This window comes from Haemorhous mexicanus, chromosome 33 (assembly GCF_027477595.1).
Source record: "Haemorhous mexicanus isolate bHaeMex1 chromosome 33, bHaeMex1.pri, whole genome shotgun sequence".
NCBI lineage: Eukaryota > Metazoa > Chordata > Aves > Passeriformes > Fringillidae > Haemorhous > Haemorhous mexicanus.
Window position 1 is genome coordinate 2,747,525 of NC_082373.1, and position 24,544 is coordinate 2,772,068.

The 24,544-nt window shown below is 70.6% G+C and overlaps 3 protein-coding genes across 3 annotated transcripts; 1 reads left to right on the forward strand and 2 right to left on the reverse strand.

The window, feature by feature from the left end:
• Positions 1-4,542: 4,542 nt before the first annotated feature.
• LOC132340736 (protein TsetseEP-like) lies at positions 4,543-7,009 on the reverse strand. The gene is made up of 4 exons (XM_059871795.1): positions 6,852-7,009; positions 5,686-6,633; positions 4,865-4,958; positions 4,543-4,707 (listed from the first exon to the last, which is right to left on the reverse strand). Exons 1-4 carry the CDS (start codon positions 6,919-6,921, stop codon positions 4,704-4,706), a joined length of 1,116 nt encoding a protein of 371 aa, XP_059727778.1. The 5' UTR covers positions 6,922-7,009; the 3' UTR covers positions 4,543-4,703.
• A 2,884-nt stretch (positions 7,010-9,893) lies between these two features.
• Positions 9,894-15,867, reverse strand: TESPA1 (thymocyte expressed, positive selection associated 1). The gene is made up of 12 exons (XM_059871923.1): positions 15,361-15,867; positions 14,618-14,742; positions 13,838-14,071; positions 13,582-13,624; positions 13,067-13,107; positions 12,930-12,983; positions 12,683-12,719; positions 12,415-12,597; positions 12,128-12,336; positions 11,254-11,954; positions 10,844-10,961; positions 9,894-10,338 (listed from the first exon to the last, which is right to left on the reverse strand). Exons 3-12 carry the CDS (start codon positions 14,046-14,048, stop codon positions 10,253-10,255), a joined length of 1,683 nt encoding a protein of 560 aa, XP_059727906.1. The 5' UTR covers positions 14,049-14,071; positions 14,618-14,742; positions 15,361-15,867; the 3' UTR covers positions 9,894-10,252.
• A 3,295-nt stretch (positions 15,868-19,162) lies between these two features.
• On the forward strand, positions 19,163-23,828 carry PPP1R1A (protein phosphatase 1 regulatory inhibitor subunit 1A). The gene is made up of 7 exons (XM_059871796.1): positions 19,163-19,270; positions 22,334-22,394; positions 22,995-23,032; positions 23,113-23,176; positions 23,405-23,551; positions 23,640-23,680; positions 23,727-23,828. The coding sequence occupies exons 1-7, from the start codon at positions 19,190-19,192 to the stop codon at positions 23,826-23,828; spliced, it is 534 nt and encodes a 177-aa protein (XP_059727779.1). The 5' UTR covers positions 19,163-19,189.
• The last annotated feature ends 716 nt before the right edge of the window (positions 23,829-24,544 follow it).

Consider the following 24,544-nt stretch of genomic DNA (forward strand, 5'->3'; position numbering starts at 1 on the left):
CTTCCCTCTCTCGGGGGTCCTCCCCATCCCCTCCTCTCCCCATTCCCCGGCACTGGTGGCACCCCCAGCCCGGTGCCCCTCTCTGCCGGGGGGCTCTGGGCAGTGCAGACCCCCAGGGATGGGCAGAGACCCCCAGAGAAGGTGAGGCAGGTCCTGAGCTTTTCCTCTGATGGTCCCTCCCGAAATATCCCCAAAAACGTGGGCCTTCCTCAGGGACCCCCCGAAATCATCATCATCATCATCAATCATCATCATCATCATCATCATCATCATCATCATCATCATCTTCCTCCTCAGCCGCGGGGACAAGGACAGCGCCACCAGGATTTAGGGGGACCCGGAGTCCTCCGGAAGGTTCCAGAAACTCGGGATGCTCCACCTGAAGAGGCCTCAGGCGGACGCGGCTCCCCCCCGGCTGTTCCACCTGGCAAAGGGGATGGAGCCCACCCCGGCCCTGTCCCCGTGTCCCCCCCGGGCCGGTGCCGCGGTGTCCCCGCGGGGGCGCGGCCCGGGGGCGGCGGCGATTTCCAGGGTCAGTATTGGGAAGGGCCCCGGGGCCCGGCTGGAATTCCTGGGCCCGCGCGGAAGCGCAATTAGCGCGTATTAACGGGGTCTAATTTAATCCCGGCAGCTGCGCCCGGGCCGCCTCATTTGCATAACACTGGGGAATGCAATTAGGGAGAAATGAGGGGCTGGGGGGCCCCGGGCTTGGGGCGGGCGGGGGGCTGCGGCCGGCGCTCGCTGACCCGTGCTTGTCACTTTGAGCGATGGTGGCACCGGCGGGAGGGGCGCGGGGGCGGCGGGGGACAAAGGGACGCCGTCCCCGGGGTCCCCCTCGGCTGCGTTTTGGGGTGTCCAACCCCCCCCCGACAATCCAGCCGCGGGGTCCCGGGGGGCTCCGGGGGGAATTTCCGAACCCCGATGGAAATTGTGGAAATGCCGGCGCTGGAGAAGGGACACGTTCAGAGGAGGCTGGGGACACTCGGGGGGCGCCTGCTGACCCCCCAAAACCTGCGGGTGTGGGTGACAGAGTGGGGGGGCACCTGAGGTGTGCGGGCTGAGCCTCTCGCACGGCTTCTGCCTCAGTTTCCCCTTCCTCAGGTTCCCCTTCCCCATTTTCCTGCTCCAGTTTCCCAGACCTGGGAGAGCGCACATCCCCCCAGAAAGGGGCAGGCAAAAAAGAACTTTTTGGAGCAGAACCCCCTCAGAGGGGCTTTTCCTGCTGGGAACCTTCCAGAAATCCCTCAGAGGGAATTTTTCCTGCAGCGAACGTGGCTCGTGGGGGGTCCTGGGTGGGCTGGGGTCCCTCGTGTCACCCCAGGAGGGGAGGTGGCAGCACCCAGGGAATCACCCACGGAGCCGCCCGCGAACGGCTCCGCATCCCCGGGCCGGAGCTGACCTCTGCTGGCCGGAGCCCTCAGCAGCCGAGCCCCCCCGGGTCTCCCCCAGCCCGCTCGGGGGGTTCCCCGCGCCCCCACCCCGGCGGCCGCGGGGGTCTGGGGGAGCCGGGACTTGTCCAGGCTGGGATCGGCGGGCGGGAGGGGCTCGAGAGAACCTGGGGGTCTCTGCCGAGTGGGGTTGGGGTTCGGCACTGCCCGGGGGGGGTTTGGAGAGTCAGGATTGGGGTGCTGGGGGGATTGGGGGTCTCAGGACCGGGGGCACAGCACAGCCCTGGGGTCCCAGGACGCTGGGGCAGGCGCACCCCGCACCCCTGGGTGCCACCCCAGGGTGCCCCCGCTGCTGTTTGGGGCCGCGGCCACCCCTCAGACCCCCGTGGGGTCACAGCGGGACCCCGGGGGATCCCCACAGGGGGGTCTCCCCTTCTTGGGACCCGTTCCTCCCGGCGCGGGAGCTCCCGGCGTCTGTCGCGACATTCCCAGGGCATGGAAAAGGTTCCTCCCCAGCCGCGCCGCCCCCGGCCGGGCTCGGAGGAGGAGGAGGAGGAGGAGGAGGCGGCCTTGGCACAGGCGGGGGCACTGCTGGCTGGACGGCCACCGCGGGCCCCAGATGTTGAGCTGCGGGCACGGCTTTGCCCGTTTGGCAGCGTCCTCGCCCAGCTGCCGCCCCTGTCCCGCGGCTCCGCAGCCGGGGCTGCCGAACCCCCCCCGGAACGGCCCCGGCTGTCCCCGGGGCCCGCGGCGACACCTGGGCCAGCCTGGCCCCGACCCAGGCGTGGAGCCGCGCCGGCATTCCCGGAGGGAACGGGGATCCGCGCCAGCTCCGGGAAAATCCCTCGGGAGGGGCGGCCCGGCCCCGCCGCGGACCCCGCGATCGGGGGGGGTCTGGGGGGCGTTTTCCAGGGTCAGGGCAGAGATCCCGGGGCCCCCCCGGCTCCCCGCGCGGCTCCGGGCAGGGAACGGGGATCTCCCGAGCCTCCCCAGGCAAATCCATTAATTACTCGATGAACCGAAATTAATTAGGATCGGCTCCTCCGAGTGCGGCTGCTCCGAGTCGGGTCCTGCTGAGGCTGCAGCTCCAGGATCCACATCCCGGCTGGTCCGGGGGGCTCCCGAGGGGACATCCCGGGGTGCTCCTGGTCCCTGCTCCTCCCGAGGGACCCCCAGAGCCACCCCCACCCCATCTGTCCGTCCGTCCATCCATCCATCCATCCATCCCACCCCATCCCCAGCCCGGCCTTCAGAGCCAGGACAAACCTTCCCTGGCCTCGGAGGTGCGGGTGGGGGCTGGACCCTAGCCCCCCCAGCCCCCCCAGCCCCCCCAGTGTCCCCAGTGTCCCCCACTCCCTTTACTGGGGACATCGCGGCCTTTGGGGCCACCGCTCCGGGCGGGGACATCCTGGGAGCCTGCAAGAGGTCATGTGCTTGGATGTCACCACCTGGCAGCTGCTGATGTCACCTGGATGTCACCACCCTGCCGATCCCAAATCTCTGTGGGGTCCGCTCCGTTTTTCTGCTCCGTCCTTTATTTGAGGTCAATTCCCGGGATTTGGGGACAGCGTCACAGCCGGCCCCGTGCCCCAGGTGGCAGCAGGTGACATTTGCACACCGGGTGGCCCCACCCAGGTGGGTCCGAGCCTGATCCCAGCCCCACATCACGCTCGGTTCCCCCTCGGGAGACAAGGACAGCGCCAGGGTCTGTCGGGAGCGACTGGTGCCACCTCCCTGGGGACATCCCCCGCTGCGGCAGCGCCGAGCCCGGCCCTGCTCACCGCGAGCCTTTTCCTGGGGAAAAAACCAGAAAAAAGCCCAACCAAGCCAGCCGGAACAGCCGATTTCTGCGAAGCTGTGAATTCTCTCACCTGCGCTGGGAGCTCGCACCGAATTCATTTTCCCGCCCCCTCCGCGTCCCGGGGCCGGCTCCGCATCCCAGAGCTGGCACCGGGCGCCTTTCCCGGGAAAAACGGCCCAGAAAGCGCCGGGTTTGGGAAAAAAGCTGCCCGGCAGCGGTGGGAGGAGGCGCGGTGAGATGTCAGCCAGCGAGGAGGAGGAGGGTGAGGATGAGGCAGCTCTTCACACCGGGATGAGGCATCTCCGTGCGCCGGGAGGGGCCGGGTTTGTTCCTTCGGGGATTTATTGAGGGGAGAGTCAGAAATTCCGGGTGCTCCGCCAGCCTTGGAGAGCTGAGGGAGCTGGGGGTGACCAGGGAGTGGAAACAGAGCCAGATGTCCTTTACTGGGCTCCCAAACTGGAAACCAGTGGGCACCAGTTCAGCCGCGGGTCCCGGGCCCCTGGCGGGGTTTTGGGGGCAGCGACCCCGAGAGCTCCCGGAACCGGGACCGGGCTGATCCCGGCGGGGCCGGGGTCCCTCGGGAGCGTCCCACGGCTCCCAAAATCCACAGAGCTGCTCCCCCCCTCTCCCCCGATCTCCCGCTTCCCACGGAGCTGCCACCTCATCGCCGTCGCCATGGAAACCGCAGCCCCCCGCCCCCCCCGGGCACAGCCGGGGGGTGTCAGAGCTGCCAATCCAACCTCGGCCCCCACAGGACACCCGCGCCTGGGGGATGGGACCCGCCACGGCACCGGGGACATGGCCAGGCCGGTCCCCAGGGATGGTCTGGGACCCCCCCCCAGGGCTGGCGGTCACCCCCGCAGTGAGGAGAGACGGGAAGGGACGAGGACAGGAGGTGCTGGGTGTGGCAGAGGGGACCGAGCTGTCCCCGGCCACCCAAGTGTCCCCGTGTCCCACCCCCCCGAGCTGGGGACCCCCGTGGGGACCCCGAGCTGTCCCTGCCCACCCTGGGGGAGCCTCAGGAGACCCCGACCCCCCCCCCCAATGAGGGCCGGGCCCAGCTCCCGGCTGGGACAGGGAGTCTGGGGACAGGGAAGGGGGTCTGAGGGTCGGGGTCTGCGGCTCTGGGCTTTGCAGGAGCCAGAGGCACAGCTGGGCACAGCTGGGCACAGCTGGAGGGGTCCCCCATCCCTGGAGGGTCTCCGGGCTGGATGAGGATGGAAGGCACGGCTGAAGACCCCAAAAGGGGCACCGGGATGGGGTGGGGGGTCCTCGGTTGATTGCGCTGGACCCCAGGAGAGCCCCCAGCCCCATTCCCCCCACCCGCGGGAGAGCCGGCAGGACACGAGGGGCGGCGTTTGGGATCGGCTTTATTTGGGGTGTGCGGGGCAGGGGGGGGTGCCTGGAGCGGGGAAAGCCGCGGGACGAGCCGGGAGCTCGGCGGGAGGAGCGGGGTCCGTCCCCGGCGCGGGGGGAGCGCTCACGGTGCTCACGGCGCTCGCGGTGCTCACTGCTCACCTGGAAAAGAGGAAACAGCCGAGCTGAGCCCCGGCCCCGCCCCCCCATCCCCCCTTGGGACCCCCCAGCCGCCCCCCACCCCCCCAGGCGCGGGGAGGGGCCGGGGGCCGTCCTGGGGCGCTGACCTCGGGGCAGCAGCCCGAGCCCCCGTGCGCACCCGAAGAGGTGGTTGCTCAGGTGGGTCACCAGCCAGTTAATCGCGTCCATGAGATGAGACAGGATCCCCTCGTTCGTCTCGCCTTCCTGCAACTCTGCAGGGGCAAAACCGGGGGTCTCCAGCACCCCGAGGGGCTCCTCGCCCCTCCTCGGGGTCCCCCACCCACCCAAAGTGGTGGCAGTGGCACCCAGGACCTCCTGACCCCCTTGTGACGCCCTAGCGGTGTCACCGTCCCCGGTCCCGGCTCCGTCTGTGCCCCGGGGCTCTGACCCGCCCGTTCCCTCCCCCTCGGGGCCGGGACACGGATTTGGGGTCCCAACCCTCGGGAACAAAGTGACCCGGCAGCACCAACCCCGCCTTGGAACCGAGACAGAACCCAAAGATCTGCCCTTCCCTGGGGGTCTGGGGGGATTGAGGGGGTCCCAAACCAGACCTGCCCTTCCCTGGGGGTCTGGGGGGATTGAGGGGGTCCCAAACCAGATCTGCCCTTCCCCGGGGGTCTGGGGGGATTGAGGGGGTCCCAAACCAGACCTGCCCTTCCCCGGGGGTCTGGGGGGATTGAGGGGGTCCCAAACCAGACCTGCCCTTCCCCGGGGGTCTGGGGGGATTGAGGGGGTCCCAAACCAGACCTGCCCTTCCCTGGGGGTCTGGGGGGATTGAGGGGGTCCCAAACCAGACCTGCCCTTCCCCGGGGGTCTGGGGGGATTGGGGGGGTCCCAAACCAGACCTGCCCTTCCCTGGGGGTCTGGGGGGATTGGGGGGGTCCCAAACCAGATCTGCCCTTCCCTGGGGGGTTCAGGGGTTTTGGGGGGCTTCCAAACCTTTCAGTCTCTCTGCCAGGTCCACCAGGACACTCGGATCCACACTGAGCTCCTCCGACTCCTCAGGGCCCTCTTCGGGTTCCTCAGATTCCTCAGGGCTCTCCTCGGGCTCCTCAGGCTCTTCAGGGCTCTCCTCGGGCTCCTCAGGCTCCTCCGGGCTCTCCTCGGGTTCCTCGGGTTCCTCTGGGCTCTCCTCGGGTTCCTCTGGGCTCTCTTCAGGATCTTCCGACTCTTCAGGGCTCTCTTCAGGATCCTCGGGCTCTTCAGGGCTCTCCTCAGGTTCCTCAGGTTCCTCTGGGTTCTCTTCGGGTTCCTCAGGATCCTCAGGCTCCTCAGGGCTTTCTTCAGGATCTTCCGACTCTTCAGGGCTTTCTTCGGGTTCCTCGGGTTCCTCGGGGCTCTCCTCGGGCTCCTCCGGGCTCTCCTCGGGTTCCTCGAATTCCTCCGGGCTCTCCTCGGGTTCCTCTGGGCTCTCCTCGGGTTCCTCCGGGCTCTCCTCGAATTCCTCCGGGCTCTCCTCGAATTCCTCCGGGCTCTCTTCGGGTTCCTCGGGCTCCTCCGGGCTCTCTTCGGGTTCCTCAGGTTCCTCCGGGCTCTCTTCGGGTTCCTCGGGCCCTGCAGGGCTCACCTCAGGAAACTCCACCTCCGGGGGTTCCTCCTCGGGGTCCAGCAGCAGTCCCAGCAGCTCCTGGGGTTTCTGGGGTTCCTCATGGGGGTCCTCAAGCTCCGGGGGCTCCTCCTCGGGGTCCAGCAGCCCCCCCAGCAGCTCCTGGGGTTTCTCGGGTTCCTCATGGGGGTCCTCAAGCTCCGGGGGTTCCTCCTCGGGGTCCAGCAGCCCCCCCAGCAGCTCCTGGGGTTTCTCGTGGGGGTCCTCAAGCTCCAGGGGTCCCTCATGGGGGTCCAGCAGGTTGCCGAGCTCGGCCAGGAGCCCGTCCTCCTCCACGGGGCCTGCGGGAGGAAGAGGAGAGGTGGCATCGCCCACCTGGGCGGGGGTCGGGAGCCCCAGGACCCCTCCCCTGTCGGGGGACACCACGAGCACGCTGACCTCCCTCCTGCACCCACCGGCATCCCCCCAGTGTCACCCCGCTGCCACCCCAATGCCACCCCAATGCCACCCCGCTGCCACCCCAGTGCCACCCCGCTGCCACCCCGTGTCCCCGGCTCACGGGCAGTGGCCAGGCTGCCGGCGAGCCCGGCCAGCAGCAGCGCTGCCCAGAGCTTCAGCATCGCGGCCATGGCGGGACCGGACGGGATCACGGCCGGGAGAGCCGGGATGAGCCGGGACCGGACGGGATCACGGCCGGGAGAGCCGGGATGAGCCGGGGCCGGGGGCTCTGCTCCTTATGAAGGGGCTGGGGCAGGGCTGGGGCACCTGGGGATTTTCCAGGTGCGGGCAGGTGCCCGTGCCAGGGCAGGATTAGCCCGGATTAGCCCCCAGCCCCCCCGGGCCAGCCCAGCCCCAGCCCGGAGCAGTTCCTGACCCCCCCAGAGCTCCGTGGGTCCCACTCTGGGCACCCCAGAGCGTGCCAGGGCACCACAGAGTGTCCCAGGGCACCCCAGAGTCCCCCAGAGCACCCCAGAGTGTCCCAGGGCACCCCAGAGTGTCCCAGGGCACCCCAGAGTCCCCCAGGGCACCTCAGAGCACCCCAGAGTCCCCCAGAGTCCCCCAGGGCACCCCTGGACACCCCACACACCCCCCCAGGCCCCCACACCCTCCAGCAGTGGATTTTCAGGCACCTGATGGGGAAAGGACGGGAGGGGACATTTGGGGGACATTTGGGGACCTGAAGGGATGAGGGGAGAGATGGGATGGAAATGGGGATGGGGCTGGATGTGGATGGGGAAGGAACTGGGGATGGAATTGGGGATGGGGCTGGAACTGGGGATGGAATTGGGGATGGAACTGGGGATGGAATTGGGGATGGGGCTGGATGTGGATGGGGAAGGAACTGGGGGTGGAATTGGGGATGGGGCTGGGGATGGAGAGGGGCTGGACGTGGATGGAACTGGGGGTGGAATTGGGGATGGGGCTGGGGATGGAGAGGGGCTGGACATGGATGGAATTGGGGATGGGGCTGGAACTGGGGATGGAGAGGGGCTGGACATGGATGGAACTGGGGATGGAATTGAGGATGGAACTGGGGATGGGGCTGGATGTGGACATGGATGGAACTGGGGATGGAATTGGGGATGGATGGGGCAGGACGTGGTGCCCCTGGGGCTGGAACTGGGGATGGATGGGGCAGGACGTGGTGCCAGGAGGGACAGAGAGCACCCCGCAGCAAAGCCAGCCCCAAATGTAGGACACGGGGCCCTGCTGGAGCTCCCCCCACTCCTTCCCTGCCCCCCCAGCAGCTCCCGCTCCCCGTGGGAAGCGGCTCCCACGGCTTGGCCACATCCTTCCTCTTGGCTGCCGAGCCGAGGGATGAATCCTGGGTGTTTTCCATCATCCCAGCGCCCGAGGGAGGATTTGTGGCACCTTCCTGCCGGTTCCTGGTGGCTCAGAGAGCCCCGTTCATTCCCGGTGGGAAGAGGAGGGTGCGGAGAGCCCAGCCGTGCCCCGGGCAGGGATTTGGGGCAGCCGGATCCGGGAGGCAGAGCCAGAGCCCCCAGCAGGGAATTGGAATCCTGGATCAGGGAGTTAATCCCCGAACGGCCTCGCGGGGAGGCAGAAACACCTCAGGGCGAGAGGAGCCTCTCTGTGCCGCCCCCGCGCCCAGAAGTTCCCCATCCCAGCAGACCAATTAATCCTAAATGGCGCCAGAATCCCCCCAAAATCCTCCTGGGAAGCACCGTGGGCTCCAAGGCGTCCGTGAAATGTGCTGGAGCTGCTGATCTCTCCAGGGAGGGCTGGGGGAAGATGTCCCAGCGTGTCCCCAACCCCATCCCTGTCCCAGCCTGGTTCTGGGTGGGATGGGACCGGCCCCGGGTGTCCCAGGGATGGGTGACATCCCCCAGGGGTTGATGACATCTGCCAGGGGTTGGGGACATCTGCCAGGGGTTGGTGACACTCTGAGGGGTTGGTGACATCCCCCAGGGGTTGGTGACATCTGCCAGGGGTTGGTGACACTCTGAGGGGTTGGTGACATCCCCCAGGGGTTGGTGACATCCCGAGGGGTTGGTGACACTCTGAGGGGTTGGTGACATCTGCCAGGGGTTGGTGGCACCGCCAGAGGTTGGTGGCACCCCCAGAGGTTGGTGACACCACCAGAGGTTGGTGACATCCCGAGGGGTTGGTGACATCTACCAGGGGTTGGTGGCACCGCCAGAGGTTGGTGGCACCTCCAGAGGTTGGTGACACCCCCAGGGATGGTCTCTGAGCTCAGCTCTGCCCACCGAGGCTCTCCCAGAGGGGTCCACAGCCCCTCCAGGCTCTCCCAGCTAATCCCGGGTTTATTTCTGGGCCGGGCCGGGGCGGGGCAGAGCCGGGGCAGGGAATGGGAGCTGGGATGGGAACCGGGCCGGGGCTGGCACCGGGGGGTCCCGGCCACACCCCGGCTTGGGGTCCTCAGTGAATCCCAGACCAGCCGGGTTCATCCTGGAGAGCCCCGGTGGGACGGGACAGGACCCTCCCCGGGATTTGGGATGCAGCCCCGGTGGGACAGGACCCTCCCCCCAGATTTGGGAAGTGGCCCCGGTGGGACGGGACAGGACCCTCCCCCCAGATTTGGGAAGCGGCCCCGGTGGGACGGGACAGGACCCTCCCCGGGATTTGGGAAGCGGCCCCGGTGGGACAGGACCCTCCCCCCAGATTTGGGAAGCGGCCCCGGTGGGACGGGACAGGACCCTCCCCGGGATTTGGGAAGCGGCCCCGGTGGGACAGGACCCTCCCCCCAGATTTGGGAAGCGGCCCCGGTGGGATGGGACAGGACCCTCCCCCAGATTTGGAATGCAGCTCCGGTGGGACGGGACAGGACCCTCCCCGGGATTTGGGAAGCCGCCCCGGTGCCGGTGCCGGTGCCGGAGCCGGAGGGCCGCGGGGATAATCCCGCTGATCCCGGCCTGGCCGCTCTCCACGGGGAAGCCCCGCGGCTGTTGATCCTCCGGGACTTCCCTTTCCCGAGGGTCCCGGGGGGCGGCCAGGACGGGGACAGCCACAGCCCGGCCACAAAGGGACCGTGGTGGCTCCTGGGGTGACGCAGGACCTGTCCCTGTCCCCTGGGTGGGGGGCGTGATCCCACCCCCCCAGCACGGACACAGCCACCGCCATCGCTTGGGGGACTTTATTGTGTCCCCACCCCTCTCTAGTGTAACCAACCAAAGTGCGAGTGACGTCCCCGAGGGCTGGGGACACGTCCCCGAGGGCTGGGGACACGTCCCCGAGGGCTGGGGACACGTCCCCGAGGGCTGGGGACACGTCCCCACTGCAGGCCCCGAGCCACAGGGCCGGGGGACGAGGGAGGGACAAAAAAATGGGGCCAAACGCCGAGTGCGGAGGTTTTTCTGTGCCGAACGCCCACACGTGCACCCACACACGCACACACACACGCACACGTGTCACACGCGTGTCCAAAACGTCCCTGGGACACCCGGCCGAGGCCACACGTCCTCCTGAGGGGGCCCCGGGTCACGCAGTCGGGGCCGGGGGTGGCGAGGCCGGGAGCGGCTCCGGCCCGAAGCCGCTGCTGTGGGAGCGCCCGTGGAGCGGGGAGCCTGCGGGGGACAGGTGGGGACAGGTGGGGACACGGGGGGACAGGTGGGGACAGGTGGGGACAGGTGGGGACACGGGGGGACAGGTGGGGACAGGTGGGGACACGGGGGGACAGGTGGGGACAGGTGGGGACAGGTGGGGACAGGTGGGGGACAGGTGGGGACAGGTGGGGACAGGTGGGGACACAGCAGGGACAGGTGGGGACAGGTGGGAACAGGTGGGGAGAGGTGGGGACACAGCAGGGACATGTGGGGGACCGGTGGGGACAGGTGGGGACAGGTGGGGGACCGGTGGGGACAGGTGGGGACAGGTGGGGACACAGCAGGGACAGGTGGGGACAGGTGGGGACACGGTGGGGACACGGGGGGACAGGTGGGGACAGGTGGGGACACAGCGGGGACACGGGGGGGGCGGTGGGGTCACAGGGGGACAGGTGGGGACAGGTGGGGACACGTTGTCACCGGGCAGCCCGTGCCCCCCAGGAGTGGGGAGAAGACCCCAACTCACTCCTTCGGGTCCTCATGAAGGGATGGGGGGAGGGGGCGGCTTCCTCGGGGGCATCACCATCATCATCCTCCTCATCGTCCTCATCACCATCATCTTCGTCATCCTCCTCGCTCGGCACCTGCGGGGGTGGGTGCGGGGCTGAGCGCGTCACCGCTGCGGTGACAAAGGCGTGGCACGGCCTGGGCGCGTCCCTCGTGTCCCCACGCGTGACCGGGCCGGGCCGTGCGTGCCCGTGCCCGCGGGGGGGGGGGGGGAGGTGGCCCCGCTCCCCCCGGGCCCGGCTCCGCCCGAGCTCTGAATCATTTAAACCTTAAAAGCCTGCGGGGCCCCGGGGACATTTCCCGCTCCAGCTCCTTCCCCGCCAGCCGGGGGGGCCTTCCTCCCCCTCCTCCCCTCCTCCTCCTCCTCACCTCCTCCAGCTCGAAGGACTCCGCCGCTCCGCGGGGGTCGGGGGGCGAGGGGACCCTCCCGGGGGGCTGCGGCCCCGGGGGACCCCCCCGCAGCCCAGCGCGGTGTCCCCCGGCCCTCGCGGTGCCCCCCGGGTGGCACCAGGAGGGGAGGCCGCGGTGGCCCGGGGGTCGCTGGGGGGTGATCGCCACCCTGCCGGCGTGCGGGGACACGGTGACATGGCCCCGCGGGTCCCCTGTGTCCCCCCGCGCTGCTGCCGCCGGGGACGAAGCCCCCCCGCGCCCCCAGACCCCCCGACCACGGGGACAGGAGCGCTCGGGGTGTCCCCAAGCTGTCCCCACACGGGGTGGCCTCGGGGACAGCCACCACCGCCCCGTGTCTGTGTCGCTGTCCCCCCGGCAGCCCTCGGGGACCCCGCCCGGCCCCGTCCGGAGCCCCCCCGGGCCCGGGGCGCTGCGGGGGCCGGGGGTGGCCCCCCGCGGGATGTCGCCGTGGTGTCCCCTCCCCGTGTAGAGGCACAGCGAGGACACCGCGCGCCTCAGGCGCTCCCCGGGCCGCGCCCCGCGGGGCTCGGCGCTGTCGGGGATGTCGCGACAGGGCCGGGGGGGCGCGATGCGCCGCAGGGGGGTCCGCGACACGTAGGAGTAGAGGCAGAAGAAAGCGTCGGCGGTGGCAGCCAGGGCCTGGACCTGCTGGAAGCGACCTGGGGGCGACATCGGGGGGTCAGGGGGCTCGGGGGGGCCTAGGGGGGGGCTGGGGGTGGTCCCCCGATTCCCGCCCGGGGAAACTGAGGCACGCGAGGGTTTCCCATCCCCCCCAGAGGGCCGCTGGCGGGCCGGGGACAGCGGGGACAGCGGGGACAGCGGTGGCACGCACTGGCCAGCAGCAGGCAGGGATCCTCCAGCTCCAGGCGCCGCGCCTGGGCCCGCAGGAAGAGCCCGAGGTCGATGCCGCTGGCGCGGGACGGGCCCGAGAAGAAGCGGGGGGGGACCCGGGACGCGACCCCCGGGTCGCTCCCCACGAAGCCCAGGTTGTGCAGGATCTCCTCGGCGTCCGACTGCCACCAGGCCAGCACCGCGGCCAGGCTGCGGGGGGACAGCCCCGCCTCAGCCCCGCGGGGCCACAGCGGCGCGACACCGATGGCCCCAGCGGCCCGCCCCTACCTGCAGCTGCTGGGGACACTGGAGGGGACACTGGAGGGGACACTGGAGGGGACACTGGAGGCCGTGCTGTCCCCAGGGCTCAGGTGGGGAGCCCTGCGCGGGGAGGGGACACTGGAGGTGACACTGGAGGGGACACTGGAGGCCGCGCTGTCCCCAGGCTTGAGCCGCCGCTCCCACTGACTCCTACATGGGGAGGGGACAGTGCCAGCAGGACACACAGGGACAGTGTCCCCCGCGCCCCCAGCCTCCCCCGCACCCCCAATCTCACCTGCCCGCGGCCTGGGGGCTCCCCGGGAGCAGCAGGGCTGGAAAAAGGAGCGGGGGGCAGCAGGGGGTGACTCCCCTGCTTCGGGGACACGTCCCGCTCTTGTCACAGCCCCGGGGGGACGCAGAGCTTGGGGACAGCCCCGCCCCACCGGACCCCTCCTGGAGGAGCTGATGGTGGCTGTCCCCAGCCCCGTGTCCCCTCGGGGAGTGGCGGTGACACTGCGGGGACCCCCGGGGGGGAGGGGTACCTTCAGCTCCCAGGCTCAGCTCGTCCTCGAGGCTCGTCCCGCTGCTGCCACAGCCTGCGAGAGAGGGAGGGGACACTCCGCGACACCCCGGGGACCCCCAGGGCCACCGGGACAGGGAGGGGACAAGGCTGACGTACCGCAGGGTCCCGGCGGTCCCGGCTCGTCCAGCGCTGCCGCCCTGCGCCGGAGCACGGCCCGGTCACGGCCCCGGGCACGGCCCCGGGCACGGCCCCGAGCCCACCCTGGGCCCACCCTGAGCCCACCCTGAGCCCACCCTGAGCCCCCAGCCCGTCCCGGGGCCCTGGAGGTGGCACAGGACAGCAGAGCATGGCGGGGACAGGGACACGCAGGGGACACGCAGGGGACAGGCGGGGACACGGTGGCTTTGCTAGTTTTTGGGTCTCCTCGGCACATCCCCAACCCCAGGGACCCCAGACCCCGTGAGACCCCCAAGGCGACACGAGGGGAAGGTGCCACCACCCCACAGCCCTGGGGACATCCCGGTGTGGCCACCTGGGGGTCACACATCGCTGTCCCACCCCCGCCCCCCGCCATGTGCAGCTCTGGAAGGGCCAAACCAGAACCTCGCCCCCTCCCCAAATCCCTTGGGAGGGGGCTGTGACCCCCGGTGACCCCCGGGTGTCCCCCTCACCCGCAGTCCTGCAGCCACGTCCGGACCCTGCAGCAGAGACCTCCTGGGGGGACACAGAGGCCGTGAGGGACCCAGGGAGGGGACCCAGCCCGAGGGGACACAGAGGCCGTGAGGGGACCCAGGGAGGGGACCCAGCCCGAGGGGACACAGAGGCCCTGAGGGGACCCAGCCCGAGGGGACACAGAGGCCGTGAGGGGACCCAGGGAGGGGACCCAGCCCGAGGGTCCCCCCCCCCCTGCCCCAGGGTGGCCCTGACCTTCCAGGACAGCGCGGTCCCGCTGTGGTGGCGGCCCCCAGGGGCCAGCGGCCTCCTCTTCCTCCTCCTCCTCCTCGTCCTCCTCTTCCTCCTCCTCCTCCTCCTCCTCCTGCTCCCGCTCGCCCTCGGGGCTGCGCCAGCCCCGGCTCTGCCGGGCCCACGCGCGGCGCCTCTGCCACGAGGAGGGGCCGAGCACCGAGGGTCCCTCCATGGCCGGGGGGGCCGGGGGGGTCCCTGGGGGACAGGGGGGACGTGAGGGACCTGGGGGGGAGGGGAGCCACCGGGGGTTCCACGGGCATGGGCAGGGTGGGCTCGGGACATCCCGGGGTGGGGTCGGGACATCCCGGGGTGGGCTCGGGGCTGTTCAGGGTGGGCTCGGGACATCCCGGGGTGGGCTCGGGACATCCCGGGGTGGGCTCGGGGCATCCCGGGGTGGGCTCAGGGCATCCTGGGGGTCTCCACCCCCTCCCAGCCCCATCCTCCTCATCCTCCTCATCCTCCTCTCCCCACCTGCTCCTCCCGTTGGGTTTCCCATCGGTTCCAGGTGCTGGAATCGCCTCTCTCGGTGCCCCCATCACCCCCACGGCCCCGTCCCTTCCCTCCACCCCTGCTGCCCCACATCCCCAAATCCCAAAATCCCAAACCCCCAATCCCAGCCCCCTCGGCACTGACCGGCTCCGGGGGTGGGTGGGCAGCTCTCCCCCAATCCCAAATCCCCAAACCCCCAATCCCAAATCCCCAAATCCCCAAACCCCCAATCCCAGCCCCCTCGGCACTGACCGGCTCCGGGGGTGGGTGGGCACCTCCCTGTGCCCGGCCGGGGCCCGTGGGCAGCCGCCTCCTGCCCCCCCGGCGCCCCGCCCGGCCCCCATCCGTCGTCAGCGGAGCGGGAGGAAACTCATCAGCTTGGAAGAGGAAATTAAAAAAAAATCAGCAGCCCAGAGCTCAAACGCTGCCCCACATCCGCCACCGCCGCGGGGAAAGCGCCGTGTGATGCCAGCGGGGGCCGAGGACAGCCCGGGCACCCCTGGCACCTCCCGGGGGGTCCCCGGCCCTCCCGGGGGTCCCTGATCTCCCCAAGGGGTCCCTGATTGTCCCAAGGTGTCCCCAACCTTCTCAAAGGGTCCCTGATCTTCCTGAGGTGTCTCCAACATTCCTGAGGGTCCCCAACCTTCCCAAGGTGTCCCCAACCTTGCCAAAGGGTCCCTGATCTTCCTGAGGTGTCCCCAACCTTCCCAAAGGGTCCCTGATTGTCCCAAGGTGTCCCCAACCTTCCCAAAGGGTCCCCAGCCTTCCTGAGGAAAGGGGGTGATGGCAAAGCCACCGCAGGTTGGGGGGTGACAAGGAGGGGCTTTCCCTGGCAGTTGTTTCCCAAGCTGGGATGGCACCTCTGATGCCAGGGGGACAGCACAGGGTGACAGGGACATCTCCAGCGAGGGGACAGCACAGGGTGACAGGGACATCCCCAGCGCGGGGACAGCACAGGGTGACAGGGACATCCCCAGAGGAGGGACAGCACTCACCTCACGGCCACTGAGGAGCCACTCGTGGCCCCTCATCCATTCCAAGGGGTCCCCAAGGAGCTGGAATTCCCTGGAGCTGGAATCTCAGCAAGCTGGGGCCGCCAGGAGTCGGGGATCCCAGGAGCTGGAATTCCCAGGAGCTGGAATTCCCTGGAGCTGGAATTCCCAGGAGCTGGAATTCCCAGGAGCTGGAATTCCCTGGAGCTGGAATTCCCAGGCTCTGGGATCCCCAGGACCCGCGCTCCCCGGCACCTCGGTCCCCAGGGCCGTGTCCCCGAGGCTCAGGTGCCACCAGTGACGGTGGCCCGAGCCCCGGGCGCTGCCCCGGCCGCGATCCCGTCAAAAAAGGCAAAGCAGCTCCGGCCGGGAGCGCCGCGCCCGCGCCTCGGGATATTTTTAGCCCGGGAGTGTTTGTGGATAAAGCCCCGAATTAAGCGATCCTCCAGGCAGGCCCGGGCGGGGGGGCAGGAACCGGGGGGGAACGGGAACACCCCCGGGAGGGACGGGAATGACCCGGGAATGACCCCGGGGGGAAAGGGAATGACCCCGGGGGGGACGGGAATGACCCGGGAATGACCCCGGGGGGAAAGGGAATGACCCCGGGGGGGACGGGAATGACCCCGGGGGGACGGGAATGACCCGGGGGGGACGGGAATGACCCCGGGGAGGATGGGAATGACCCTGGGGGGAAAGGGAATGACACGGGAATGACTCCGGGGGGACGGGAATGACCCCGGGGGGACGGGAATGACCCCGGGGGGAAAGGGAATGACCCCGGGGGGATGGGAATGACCCCGGGGGGAAAGGGAATGACCCCGGGGGGATGGGAATGACCCCGGGGGGAAAGGGAATGACCCCGGGGAGGGACGGGAATGACCCCGGGGAGGAACGGGAATGACCCCGGGGGGAAAGGGAATGACCCCGGGGGGATGGGAATGACCCCGGGGGGAAAGGGAATGACCCCGGGGGGGACGGGAATGACCCCGGGGGGGACGGGAATGACCCCGGGGAGGACGGGAATGACCCCGGGGAGAACGGGAATGACCCAGGGGGGAGCGAGAATGTCCCCGGGGGGATGGGAATGACCCCGGGGGGGACGGGAATGACCCCGGGGAGAACGGGAATATTCCTGGGGAGTACGGGAAGAGCCCTGGAAGGATGGGAAGAGCCCTGGGAGGATGGACACGTCCCCGTGAAGGATGGACAGATCCCCCGGGAAGGACGGACATGTCCCCGGGAAGGACGGACATGTCCCCGGGAAGGACAGACATGTCCCCGGGAAGGACGGACATGTCCCCAGGAAGGACGGACATGTCCCCGGGAAGGACAGACATGTCCCCGGGAAGGACGGACATGTCCCCAGGAAGGACAGACATGTCCCCAGGAAGGACAGACATGTCCCCGGGAAGGACGGACATGTCCCCAGGAAGGACGGACATGTCCCCGGGAAGGACGGACACCACCCTGGACAGATCCCTCCGGCCCCGCCCCGGGCTGGAAGAACGGCCCCGTCCTGTCCCCCCCTGTCACATCCCGCACACGGCTGGCCCCAAGGGGGTCCCCAGGAATGTCCCCAGGAATGTCCCCAAGGGGGTCCCAAGGATGCCCCCAAAGATGCCCCCAAGGATGTCCCCAAAGGTGTCCCAAGGATGTCCCCTGGGATGTCCCCTGGGATGTCCCCAAGGGTGTCCCCAAGGGTGTCCCCAAGGGTGTCCCCGTGGCCTGGCACGGCCGAGGGACCCGCAGTGCCACCAGTGCCACCAGGGCGTGGCCATTGGCACCCGCTGGCAGCCGCGGGGGGGCTCCCGGTTCAGCACAACCCCCCCGGGGTCCCCTCATCCCATCGCCCCCCGTTCCCTCGGGGGGGTCGGGGGGGGCCTCTCCCACCAAAAATTCCCGGCGAGCCCCGGGATGGGGCTGGGGGCGTCACGCCGGACTCTGGGGGGGAGGGGGGGGTCCATCTGCCTCCCCCCCTCAGAGCTGGGGAGGACCCCCCTTCCCCAAAACCACCCGCACCTTTACCCCAGCCCCGGCACCCCCGGGATGCCCGCGCTGCCCCGGCGCCCCCCGGGACCCCCGGTGCTGGCGGGGGGGGCACGGCGGGGCTCGGGCGGCCCCCCCGGGCCCCCCACCCCCCCGCCTGACCTACTTAGCGGATTCCTGCCGGCGGATCCCGGCAGCCGCCCGGGCTCCGGCTCCATGAATAAGTGATGGGACACGCGCTGATGGCTGCGCCGGGGGGCACCGCGCCCCCAGCCCCCGGCCCCGCGCCCCCAGCCCCGGCACCGCGCCCTGAACCCCCCGGCCCGGAACACCCCGGCCCGGAACCCCCCGGCTCTGCAACCCCCCCGGCCCGGAACCCCCCCAAACCCCTGGGGGTGTCACCTGGGGGGGACACGGGGCTGTGGGGACACAGCACCCCCAGCACAGAGGATTGGGGACGCCCCCAGCCCACCCTGTGCCCCCCCCATCCTAAATTGGCCTTTTTGGGGGTTTTGGGGGGGTCTCTGGGATCTGCTGGGACAGTCCCCAAGTGCTGGCGTTGTCCCCTTGTCCTGGAGCTGGGGGGGATCGATGGTGGCACTGCCCCACCCTGACTGCGGGGGGGCGTCCTGACCCCATCCCTGTCCCTGTCCCTGTCCCTGTCCCCATCCATGTCCCCTCCTGTCCCCGTTCCTGTCCCTGTCCCTGTCCCTGTCCATCCCTGCCCCTGTCCCTGTCCCTGTCCCCATCCCTGTCCCCTCCTGTCCCTATCCTTGTCCCTGTCCCATGTCCCTCCCATGGTCTGTGTGTCCGTCCCAGGGCCTGTCTGTCCGTCCTCATGTCCCCATGTCTGTCCCAGCGTCCCTGAGTCTGTCCTTGTGTCTGTTTTTCTGTCTCTGTGTCCCAGGGTCCCTCTGTGTATCTGTGTCCCTGTGTCCGTCCCTGTGTTTGTCCCCGTGTCCCTCTGTCTGTCCCCGTGTCCCTGTGTCTGTCTTCGTGTCCCAGCTCAGCGCGTCCATTCCTGTGTCCCTGTGTCCCTCCTCATGTCCCTGTGTCTGTCCCTGTGTCCCTGTGTCCCTCCTCATGTCCCTGTGTCTGTTCCTGTCTCTGTCCCTGTGTCCCTGTGTCTGTCTCTGACTCCGTCCGTGTGTCCCTCCCCATGTCCCTGTGTCTGTCCCTGTGTCCCTGTGTCCCTCCCCATGTCCCTGTGTCTGTCCCTGTGTCTGTCCCTGTGTCCCTGTGTCTGTCCCTGTGTCTGTCCCTGTGTCTGTCCCTGTGTCCCTGTGTCCCTCCTCATGTCCCTGTCTGTCCCTGTGTCCCTGTGTCTGTCCCTGTGTCTGTCCCTGTGTCCCTCCTCATGTCCCTGTGTCTGTCCCTGTGTCTGTCCCTGTGTCTGTCCCTGTGTCCCTGTGTCCCTCCTCATGTCCCTGTGTCTGTCCCTGTGTCCCTGTGTCCCTCCCCATGTCCCTGTGTCTGTCCCTGTGTCTGTCCCTGTGTCCCTGTGTCCCTCCTCATGTCCCTGTGTCTGTCCCTGTGTCCCTGTGTCTGTCCCTGTGTCTGTCCCTGTGTCTGTCCCTGTGTCCCTCCTCATGTCCCTGTGTCTGTCCCTGTGTCCCTGTGTCTGTCCCCGTGTCTGTCCCTGTGTCTCTGTGTTTGTCCGTGTGTCCCCGTGTCCCTCCCCGTGTCCCACGCCCTGTCCCCGTGTCCCGTTGTCCATCCTCGTGTCCCGCGCGCCGGGCCCGGGGCGAGGCGTGGCCTCCGCGGGGCGTGGCCGGGGCGTGGCCGGGGCGTGGCCGGGGCGTGGCCGCTCGGAGCCGCCGGAGCCGCCGGAGCCGCCGCGCCCGCGATGGAGCCCAACAGCCCCCGCAAGATCCAGTTCACGGTCCCGCTGCTGGAGCCGCACCTGGACCCGGAGGCGGCCGAGCAGGTGCGGGGACACCGGGGGGACACCGGGGGGACACCGGGGGGACACCGGGGGGGCCGCGGGGCCGCGCGGAGCAGCGAGCCGGGGGGGCTCGGGGGGCTGCGGGCACGGCGGGGGCACGGCCAGGGCGGGGGTGGCAGCGCCGGGGCCGGGGGTGACGCGGGGACAGCGGCGACAGGAGGGTGCAGCCCCCGGTCCCGGGACCACCCCCGCGGAGCGGCCGCCGCTGTGCCCGGAGCCCCGCGGGGCCGTGGGGCGGGGGGTGCCGGTGCCAGGGCCATGTGCCGCCTCCGCGCGACGCCACCGGGACCACCCCGGCACCCCCCGGGACCCCCCGGCCCCTGCAGCCCCTGCCCAGCCCCTGCTCCCGTCAGGGCCGGTCCCAGAACGGCCCCGGGCACGGGGGGACCCCGCGGGGACACGGCCGGGGACCCCCGGGCACCCCGAGCCCCCCCTGCCACCTTCTTGGGGCTGCAGGGGACAGGGGGGGTCCGGGGAGACCCCTCGGCCCCACATCGCCCGCGGGGGCTTAAGGGGTGTGAGGAGAAGGAGGGGGTCCCTACCGTGTCCCCCCCAGCCGGGGGTCCTGGGGGTGGGGGCCAGGACCCCCCCGGTGCCAGCGGAGCGGGGGCGAGCGTGGCACTGTCACCGAATGCGCCCGTCTGGGGCCACCACCCGGCTCGGGGGCAGCAGCCTGGGGTCCCCGGGGGGAGAGGGAGAGCAGGGGGGTGGGCACGACCCCCCCAGCACCCAGCAAAGGGCACCCCCAGCCCCGTCCCCATCACAGCCGGGCTCGGGGGCTCGGGCACTGCCCAGCCCTGGGCACCCCCTGCCCTGCCCTGCCTCAGTTTCCCCTCCCGGGGGTCTCACCCGGCACCTCTCAGGGCCCTGGGGTGGGGAGACCCCTGCCCCGTGCGGTGACAGCGGGTGACACTGCCGATGTCCCCCCCCGCTCCTCTTTCTGGGGTGTCCCCAGCAGTGACGGGGGGCTCGGCCGTGCCACCCCTCTCCGGGTGGCACCGCGGTGTCCCCGTGTCCTGCTGGGTCATCCCCAAATCTGTCCAGCCCCACCCTCCCCAAGGACCTTGGCCCCCCCGTGTCCCCCCGCAGGTCGGGCGGCCCCTGACCCCCATCCCAGCCGAGACCCCCCGTTTGGCCCCTGCCTGCCCCCCTGTTTTACCCCCTCTTTGCCCCCCGTTTCCCCCCTGTTTGCCCCCTGTTTTACCTCCTCTTTGCCCCCTGTTTGCCCCCTGTTTGCCCCCTGTTTGCCCCCTGTTTTACCCCCTATTTCCCCCCCATTTCCCCCCCTGTTTCCCCCCTGTTTCCCCCCTTTTTGCCCCCTGTTTCCCCCCTCTTTCTCCCCCGTTTGCCCCCCTGGGTGCCAGGCCCGGCCCAGGCCTTTGTCCTGTCCCTCTGCCCGTGTCCCCAAGTCCCCCCGAGGCCGCGGGGACAATCCCGGGGGGTTTTGCCCGGCCGTGCCGAGCCGAGCCGGGCCGGGCCGGGCCGGGCCCCTCCCGGTGGCGGTGCCCGCTGCCGCTGCCGGTGCCGGTGCCGGTGCCGGTGCCGGTGCCGGTGCCGGTGTTGGCCCCGTCCCGGCTGCCCCCGGATCGCGCCGCGCTCCTTAATCGATGCTGGAGATTGATCTAAAAATAGCGCCGGGAGGGAGCGGGGCTGGAGGGATGGAGGAGGGATGGGGGATGGAGGAGGGAGGAGGGAGGGGAGGGAGGGAGGGAGCGGGGGGGGAGGACCGGCGCATCCCCTCCCCGGAGCATCGCCGGGATCCCCCCGCCCGCCACGGACCCCCGGAATGAGGCGGGGGGGGCTCAGCCGGGGCCCCGGCTCCACCCGGGTCACCTTGAGCAGGTGGCTCCGCTGTCCCCTCCCCATCCCCGCCCCGGGGGTCGCGCCGGGGGGGCTCGGCCTCGCCCCGCACCCGCGGGAGGCTCCGGTGGGGCTGCGGCGTCTCGGGGGGGCCGCGGCTTCCCGGGGACCCTCCCGGAGCTGCGGGGTCTGGGGGGGACCCCAAACCCTCCCAGCCCCATCGCGGGGGGCCCAGGGGACCCCGACCCCAAAGTGGGGGGGCTCGGCCGTGGGTCCCCGGCGGGGCCGGGGCGATTCCCGGCGATTCCCGGTCCCCGCTAATCTCCGGTTAATATCCAGCCCGCGTTTCCATGGCAACGGGGCCGGCACGGGAGGATGCGCCGGGGGCCGGGGGGTGGGCAGGGGCCGGGGGAGGTGCGGAGGGGCGGGGGGGGCTCCCGGCCGCTCGCCCGCCTCATTAGCATCTCATCAGCATCTCATTAGGCAGCCCGCCTCATTAGGGAATCCTCGCTGGGAAATCCGTTTGTCGGAGGCGCTCAGTTACTGGGTCAGCGGGGAAAGGGGGCGCGGGGTCAGCGCTGTCCCCTCTGCCACCACCGTCCCCGCTGCCACCGCTGCCCCCACGGCCACCGCCGTCCCCACCGCGGCCGCTCCGCGGCCACCAACCCCCCAAAGGGCAGCGGCGGGGCCGGAGCGGCTCCGGGTGACCTTGGGCAAGGGCAGGGCCGCAGAGGAAGGGCAGGGCCCGCCGCCGTCCCCGTGTCCCCGTGGCTGTCCCCACGCCGCTGGCCCCACGCGCTTCCCGCCGCCGGCTATAATTAGCTCCGGGATGGAAAAGCCACGTGTGTCCGTGTGTCCGTCCCGCTGGCCTCGCGGGACCGACACCGCCCGGGCACGGCCACACGGCGGGCACAGGGCCACCACCGCCCTGGGCACGGTGACACGGCGGGCACAGGGCCACCACCGCCCCGGGCACGGCCACACGGCGGGCACAGGGCCACCACCGCCCCGGGCACAGCCACACGGCGGGCACAGGGCCACCACCGCCCCGGGCACGGCCACACGGCGGGCACAGGGCCAGCGGGGCCCGGGGGGCCGGGGCACGGCCGGGGGTCCCAGTTCGCTCTCCTGGGGGTCCCAGTTCCGTGTCTGGGGGTCCCAGTTCCCTGCCCAGGGGTCCCAGTTCCCGCTCCGGGGGTCCCAGTTCCCTGTCCGGGGTCCCACTTGTCTCTTCTGTCCCCCCAGATCCGGCGGCGCCGCCCCACCCCGGCCAACCTGGTCCTGAGCAGTGACCAATCGTCCCCAGGTGGGTCCCAGCGGTGTCCCCGCGTCACCCCCAGCCCACCCAGGGACCCCCCCAAGATGCTCAGAGACACCAAATATGCTCAGGACCCCCCCCCAACGTGGTCAGAGACCCCTCCGCATGATCAGGGACCCCCCAAAAATGCTCAACCACCCCCACATGACACTCAGCCCCTCCCCCCTTTCAGGACCCCCCCCGGGTGTCAGGACCCCCAATCCCTGTGACAATGAGGGGGGGTGGGGGTGGTGGCACTGTCGCCATGACACCCCCAGGGGACAGAGACCCCCGGCGGGGCTGGATGGACCTCGGGGGGTGCGGGATGGGCCCCCCACCCCCTGCTGACCTCGGGGGGTGCGGGATGGGCCCCCCACCCCCTGCTGACCTCGGGGGGTGCGGGATGGGCCCCCCACCCCCTGCTGACCTCGGGGGGTGCGGGATGGGCCCCCCACCCCCTGCTGACCTCGGGGGGTGCGGGATGGGCCCCCCACCCCCTGCTGACCTCGGGGGGTGGGGGATGGGCCCCCCACCCCCTGCTGACCTCGGGGGGTGGGGGATGGACCCCCCACCCCCTGCTGACCTCCTGCCCCCCCTGCCCCCCCCCAGAGATCGACGAGGACCGGCTGCCCAACCCCCTGCTGAAGGTAGGTGACACTGCCCGGGGGGGCTGCGGGGACCCCCCCAAAGCCGGGAGACCCCCCCCTGAGCCTCGCTGTCCCCCCAGTCCGGCCTGGCCATGTCCCCCCGGCAGAGGAAGAAGGTGTCCCGCAGCACCCCCACCATGAAAGGTACACGGGGGGGACACTGGGGGACACGGGGGACACGGGGGGACACTTTGGGGCGCACGGGGGGGTGACAGCCTCCCCAACACCAGTGGGGATGGGTGGCTGGATGTCCCCCCCCCCGCGATGGCCTCACTGCCCGCCACCACGAGGCCACCGCGGTGTCGCCGGGAGGGTGGGGACGGTCACCAGGGCCCCCCCCCGCGCCCCCCAGCGCCGCTCCCTGCCCGGCAGAGCTGCAGATGATGGTGGAGCATCACCTGTGCAAGCAGGCGCAGGGCGGCGACGACGACGACGAGGTGGCGGCCACCGCCCGCTGTCCCCGCGGTGACAGCGACCCCGAGCACCGGCACAGCCCCGGCCCGGCCCCGGGCGGCCACCGTGAGTGGGGGGGCTGGGGGCGGCACTGGGGGGGGCACTGGGGGCACTGGGGGGCTCTGAGGTCACCCCTGTGCTGTGACACCCACAGGGACCCCCGGGGATGGGACCCCCCAGGCCGGGACCCCCCTGGCCGGGACCCCCCAGGCCGGGACCCCCCCGGGCCGGGACCCCCCAGGCTGGGACCCCCCGGGCCGGGACCCCCGGGGCCGTGCGGCGCAGCCGGGCTGAGGACGGGACCCATATAGAGCCTGGGGACAGCGCGGGCAGCGGCCACTAGGTACGGCCTGGGGACACTGGGGACACACTGGGGACACTGGGGACACTGGGGACACTGGGGACACTGGGGACACTGGGGGCACTGGGGACATGGGGGTGCTGGAGGCACTGGAAGCACTGGGGGGTACTGGGGACACTGGGGGGCAATGGGGACAGGGGGGTGCTGGGGGCACTGGGGACACTGGGGACACTGGGGACACTGGGGGGCAATGGGGACATGGGGGGCATTGGGGATGCTGGAGGCACTGGGGACACTGGGGACACTGGGGACACTGGGGACACTGGGGACAGTGGGCTGGGACATTGGAGGGCACTGGAACATGGTACTGGGGCACTAGGGTGTCACTGGGACACTGGGACATTGGGGTGTCACTGGGATGTCACTGGGATGCCACTGCCATGTCACTGGGATGTCACTGGGGTGGCACTGGGACATTGGGATGTCACTGGGGTGACACTGGGGTGGCACTGGGACCCTGGGATGTCACTGGGATGTCACTGGGGTGGCACTGGGACATTGGGATGTCACTGGGGTGACACTGGGGTGGCACTGGGACCCTGGGATGTCACTGGGATGTCACTGGGGTGGCACTGGGACACTCCCCACCACTCTCCAGTGACAGGGACAGCGCCAGGCCAGGGTGGCCCTGCTGGCACAGGGACAGAGGTGTCCCCTCCCCTGGTCCCCAGCGCTGTCCCTGTCCCTTGTCCCCAGGT

Coding starts and splice junctions, on each gene's coding strand:
- TESPA1 (XM_059871923.1), bottom strand. CDS start 14,048: ATGGAGGGACCCTCGGTGCTCGGCCCCTCCTCGTGGCAGAGGCGCCGC. Junction 12,337..12,414: donor AGTGTCCCCAGCAGCTGCAG/GTAGGGGCGGGC, acceptor GTCCCCCCGCAG/CCTGGCCGCGGTGCTGGCCT. Junction 10,339..10,843: donor CTTCATGAGGACCCGAAGGA/GTGAGTTGGGGT, acceptor TGTCCCCCGCAG/GCTCCCCGCTCCACGGGCGC.
- LOC132340736 (XM_059871795.1), bottom strand. CDS start 6,921: ATGGCCGCGATGCTGAAGCTCTGGGCAGCGCTGCTGCTGGCCGGGCTC. Junction 6,634..6,851: donor CGGCAGCCTGGCCACTGCCC/GTGAGCCGGGGA, acceptor TTCCTCCCGCAG/GCCCCGTGGAGGAGGACGGG. Junction 4,959..5,685: donor CCTGGCAGAGAGACTGAAAG/GTTTGGAAGCCC, acceptor TTGCCCCTGCAG/AGTTGCAGGAAGGCGAGACG.
- PPP1R1A (XM_059871796.1), top strand. CDS start 19,190: ATGGAGCCCAACAGCCCCCGCAAGATCCAGTTCACGGTCCCGCTGCTG. Junction 23,033..23,112: donor TGCCCAACCCCCTGCTGAAG/GTAGGTGACACT, acceptor CTGTCCCCCCAG/TCCGGCCTGGCCATGTCCCC. Junction 23,552..23,639: donor CCCGGCCCCGGGCGGCCACC/GTGAGTGGGGGG, acceptor TGACACCCACAG/GGACCCCCGGGGATGGGACC.